The 5,809-nt window shown below is 38.9% G+C and overlaps 1 protein-coding gene across 2 annotated transcripts in view; it reads left to right on the top strand.

The window, feature by feature from the left end:
* Positions 1-5,809, top strand: part of FAR2 (fatty acyl-CoA reductase 2) — a 139,834-nt gene that overhangs the window by 81,058 nt on the left and 52,967 nt on the right. Inside the window, exon 1 of one of the 2 annotated variants that reach the window (XM_019668971.1) lies at positions 4,447-4,682. The exons of the other annotated variant lie outside the window; for it this stretch is intronic. Coding sequence (XP_019524516.1) covers positions 4,663-4,682 — 20 coding nt within the window. The 5' untranslated portion in view covers positions 4,447-4,662. Of the gene's footprint in view, positions 1-4,446; positions 4,683-5,809 lie in introns of those variants that run through there. 2 annotated transcript variants of the gene reach the window in all.

Here is a 5,809-nt window from a genome sequence, read left to right as displayed (position 1 = left end):
AGGGCAGTGTCACTGGCCCTCATATGTGGGATCCGAACCAGGGCCCTCTGGCATCCCAAGCCAGTTCTTAACCATCGCGCCACTTGGCCGGCCCGATTGTGGCATTCTTGATACCACTTTAGATTCTTCACATGGTGACTGATTGACTTACCTATAAATAGCAATAATAGTAGCATACATTTTTAAACTCTTCTTCATTTAGCAAGAATGTTTACATATTAATTATCCATACCTAACACACTGTGTAGCACACAGCAGGCACTCAATACACCTATTTAATCAACTATGAAATGATGAATTTAGATCATATCTTTTTCCTTTTTCATTTCTGTTAAATATGGAGGTTTTTGTTTTGTTTTGAGGACTGAATAATAAGCTAAGCAGAAGCAAACTTTGAAGAATGTGTTGAGGTGATTGCTAAATTTTGTGGTTTTAAAGCCAGCCTGAACTATTGCTCCGAGGTGGGGCTTTTCAAATTGTTTTTTCTTGAATATGGAGCACTGCTAATCCAATTAGTGAGGCCTGAGCCCAACAGCTGCCTGAAGTACCCGTGGGGGTTAATATTTCAACATCAAGAATTTAAAAGTTCTCTCAGAAAAACTTGATATAAGAAGCCCACAGTGAAAGTTACCTAAATTCATTGCCGAATTGTAAATTTGGAATATACTCAGGAAACTAAAGCAATAAGAAGAAAGACCTCTCTGATGAAAACTTTTTTTTCACTATGTATTTGACAAAGAGGCCTATGATATATATACAGGTTTTTAAGGTTTGGGTTAATTAGGTCCAAACCTGTGGAAACCAAGAACCAATATCCTACCTCTATGTGACAATGATGGGAAAATGAGACAGATACATTTGGTTCATTAAAAAGGGTTACTCCAGAATTGAAAAGGTTGATATGAATTATTGTCAAGAGCTGTTTTGCTCACTTAACCAAAAATACACATATCTCTGTTGAAGTGCTTTGGGCGTGTGTGTATTAGTCTGCTCAAGTTACCATAACAAAGTACCACAGACTGGGTGGCTTAAACAACAGATATTTATTTCTCACAGTTCTGGAGGCTGAAAGTCCATAATCAAGGTGCCAGCAAATTCAATTTCTGGTGGGAGCTCTCTTGGCTTGTAGACAACTGCCTTGTCACTGTGTCCTCACATGACCTTTCCTTGGTGTCTGTTCAAGGAGAGACTGTTCCTCTTCTTATTAGGACACTAGATCGTCTTAGGGCCTCACCCTTAAGACCTCATTTAGTCTGAATCACTTTCCAAAGGCCTTATCTCCAAGTACTATCACATTAGGGGTTAGGGATTTGGAGGGGACACAGTTCAGTCCAAAACATGTGTCAAGTCAGCTGAGCCACACTTTTTAAAATAAACTAAGGAAATTTGTTTTGCAAATTTCTTTATATTTCTAGAACCCACAACAAAAGAAGTGACTATAAAAGTACTGGCTATCGTTACTTTCTAAGAACTTTTTTTTCAAGTATGTAGTATTCAACTACCTTTTAAAGTGGAAAGAAATTACCGCCATGAAAGAAAACGCTTTACCATTAATTCCATCACACTGTTTTAAAACTACTGTCATTTCCTTGGTTTCCCTCCAATCTTTTCCCATTGGATTTATAAAACATTGTAATGTTTTACAAGTTTGCGGTCTCCTTTTTTTTACTAACCTATATTTTGTAAGTACATTACCTTAATTCAACATACTTATTGAAATAAGTCTAGTGTTTAATTTTGATGAAGCAGAACAACTTCCACTTACTGAATTTTCAAAAACAGCATTGATTTTTTTTCAATAGACCAGCCCATATTACTGTGCACGTTGTCAAGCAAAACTCCATTGTCTACATGAGCTATCTCTTAACACACAACATACTTTGAATCTTCAAAACAGGCGACAGAATTACTTATAGATTAGATTGACTTGATTATCCATAGAATTATTGATATAGAGCAACCAATACTAAATGGCTTTTTTCTCAGCTCATCTCATGCTGGTCCAATGGCCGCTCTTTCTTAAGTTTGCCCATAATAAGTTTAGATTAATAAAATTGAGACGCTCCATCTAAATCAGCGGTTCTCAACCTTCCTAATGCCACGTGACCCCTTAATCCAGTTCCTCATGTTGTGGTGACCCCCAACCATAAAATTATTTTCGTTGCTACTCTATAACTGTAATTTTGCTACTGTTATGAATCATAATGTAAATATNCCACTCGGCTGGCCCACCAGATGCATTTTATTGTCTGAGAAATTTAACACATTCCCTGATACCTGGTATGTGGCTGTTGATCTGGCAAATGATTTTACCTTAATCTCTGTTTTTGTTTTTGTTTTGTTTTGTTCTAAAACAAACAAACAAAAACACCAGAGAGTGTAAATCAGTATAGCCACTATGAAAAAAAAGTATGGCGGATCCTCAAAAAATTAAAAATAGAATTCCCATAAGATCCAGCAGTCCTACTTTTGAGAATATATCCAAAGGAAACAAAAACACTAAAAAAGATACCTACACCCCAGTGTTCATACCAGCATTATTTATAATAGCCAAGACATGGAAACAACCTCGGTGTCCATCTTGCCATTTGCAAAACCATGGATAGACCCTTCAGGGTATTCTGCTAAGGGAAACAAGTCGGACACAGGAAGATAAATACTGTATGATCTCACTTTATGTGGAATCTAAAACAACAACAACAAAAACTGATAAGAAAAGAGATCAGATTTGTAGTTACCAGAGGTGGAGGATGTGGGAAAAGGGAATTGGAGAAAGGTGGTCAGAAGGTACAAGCTTCCAGTTATAAGATAAATAAGGACTAGCGATGTAATGCACAACATGATGACTATAGTTATCACTGCTGTAGAAAGTTGTTGACAGAGTAAATCCTAAGAGTTCTCATTACAAGATTTGTTTTGTTTTTCTTCCTTTCTTTTTAGTGTATTTATATAAGATGATAGATGTTAACTAAACTCACTGTGGTAATCATTTCATAATATAGATAAGTTAAACCTTTATGCTGTACACCTGAAACTCATACAGTGATATAGGTCACTCATAGCTCAATAAACTGGAAAAAAATAAAATAAAATATTAGTAATCTTATTTTACCAAAAGGGAAGGAAGGAAGGAAGGAAGGAAAGAAGGGAAGGAGGGGGTGGAAAGGGAGAGAGAGAGAAAGAGAGAGAGAGAGAAAGGAAGAAAGGAAGCATCAGAAAGAGTTTGCTTTCAGCTAGCAAGGCCAGCAATATACCTTCACTGGCCTACCTCAAGAGTAATTGATTAACTCTCCACCTCTGTGTCATAATTTAGTTTGCAGAAACGTTGATCACCTTTCCCTTCCACAAGATATTATATTGGTTCATTACATTGATGATATTATGCTCATTGGACCTAGTGATCAAAAGTAGCAACTACTCTAGACTTATTGGTAAGACATTTGCATACCAGCGGGTGGTAAATAAATCCAACAAAAATTTAGGGACCTTTCATCTCATTGAAATTTTAGTGGTCCATTGGTGTGGGGCATGTCGAGCTATCCTCTCTAAGGTGAAGGCTCCTTTCCGGCCACCCCGTCATTACCCAACGGGCTCATTAACAAAGTGGCAATGGTGGCAGTGACAGAGGTTATTCATGGGCTCAGGAACATGGACTTCTGCTCCCCAAGGCCAGCTTGGCTGCGGTCACCACTGAGTGCCCAACCTACCAGCAGCAGAGATCAACACTGAGTCCCTGACATGGCACCATTCCTCAGGGTGACCAACCAGCTACCTAGTGGCAGATTGATTACATTGGACCACTTCCATCAGGGAAGGGTCAGTGCTTTGTTCTTACTGGAATAATCACATATTCTGGATATGGGTTTGCCTTCCCCACTGCAATGCTTCTGCCAAAAATACTATGAGTGGGCTTGCAGAATGCCTCATCCACCATCATGGTATTCCACACAGCACTGTTCCTGATCAAGGAACTCACTTCACAGCAAACAAAGTGTGGCAATGGGCTCATGCTCGTGGAATTCACTGGTTTCATTATGTTCCTTATCATCCTGAAGCTGCTGACTTGATAGAATGGTGAAATGGCCTTTTAAAGACTCATGTACAATGCCAGCTAGGTAGCAATTCCTTACAGGCGAAGACAAGGTTCTTCAGAGAACCGTATATGCTCTGAATCAGCTTCCAGCACATGGTGCTGTTTCTCCTATAGCCAGGATTCATGGGTCCAGGAATGAAGGGGTGGAAATGAGAGTGTTATTGTTTATTATTACCACGAGTGGCCCAAAAGCAAATATTTTTGTTTCCTGCCCCCACAACATGGTGCTCTGCTGGGCTAGAGGTCTTAGTTACAAAAGGAGGAATGCTTCCGCCAAGAGACACAACATTAATTCCATTGAACTGGAAGTTCAGGCTGCTGCCCACCCACTTTGGACTCCTCATGCCTCTGAATGAACAGGCAAGGAAGAGAGTTACTGGGCTGGCTGGAGTGATTGACCCTGACTACCAAGAGGAGGTTGGACTGCCACTCCACAGGAAGAGTATGTCTGCAATACAGGGGATCCCTTAGGGCATCTCTCAGTATTACCATGCCCTGTGATTAACGACAGTGCAGAACTGCAACAACCCCATTCAGGGAGGATTACTGATGGCCCAGACCCTTCAGGAATGAAGGGTCATCTCACCAGGTAAAGAACCATGACCAACTGAAGTTCTTGCTGAGGGCAAAGGGAATACAGAATACATAGTGAAAGAAGGGAGCTATAAATACCATCTATGACCATGTGACCAGTTATAGAAATGAGGACTGTAATTATCATGAGTGTTTCTTCCTTATTTTGTTATGAATACATTTGTGTATGTATATAAAGCAAATATGTTTGTTTTCTTTACTATCTAATCCCTTTATAATGTAACATAAAATATATTGATTTCATATCATAATATTTACATATTGTTACCTTTACAACATAGTATTTAAGCTATGGGATATCAAGAATGGGAATAAAAATCACCCGAAATTTTTGCATCCTCTCCTGGAGAAAGGGTTAGTGTGTTTTGAGTTCTATGCCAGATTGTTGTATCATGTCAGGCAGAAGTGTGACCTCATTATTGCCTTTATTTGGAGATTAAGTGTAGTTTAAGGAAATATGTACAAGTGCCAAATTGATGAGGGGTGGATTTATGATGGTTAATTTTATGTGTCACCTTGGCTAGGCCATGGTGCTCAGATATGTGGTTAAACATTATTCAAGATGTCTCTGTGAAGGTGCAATTTGGATGAGATTAATATTGAAACCAGTGGACTTTGAGTAAAGCAGATTACCTGCTGTATTATGAGTGGGCCTCATCCAGTTCGTTGAAGGCCTTAATGGAGCAAATTCTGATCTCCCCCAAGAAAGAGTTCTGCCAACAGACTGCCTTGAACTCAAACTGAAACTCTTCCTTGAGTCTCCAGCCTACAGATTTTGGATTTACCAAACTTCCACAATCTCATGAGACAATTCCTTAAAATCCACTCCCCCCTCCTCTCTCTCTGTCTCTCTCTCTCTCTCTGTCTCTCTCTCTCTCTGTCTCTCTCTCTCTCTGTCTCTCTCCATACACACACACACACAAACACATACACACACACACACACACACACAGAGGGCATGAAAAAAATATATACACATTTTAAGAAAGGAAAAAACTGTATTAAACTTGTAATAATATATACTGATAACAAAGATGAGTACAAATCATGTTACAAGAGGTACTCAAAGTGGTTATCATCAGTGTAATTTTAATACAGTTTATTTCTTTCTTAAAATGTATA

Source organism: Hipposideros armiger, unplaced genomic scaffold (genome assembly GCF_001890085.2).
Source record: "Hipposideros armiger isolate ML-2016 unplaced genomic scaffold, ASM189008v1 scaffold_546, whole genome shotgun sequence".
NCBI classification, from domain to species: domain Eukaryota; kingdom Metazoa; phylum Chordata; class Mammalia; order Chiroptera; family Hipposideridae; genus Hipposideros; species Hipposideros armiger.
Note: the sequence above shows the minus strand (reverse complement) of the source record. Positions and strands in the feature narration are given on the sequence as shown.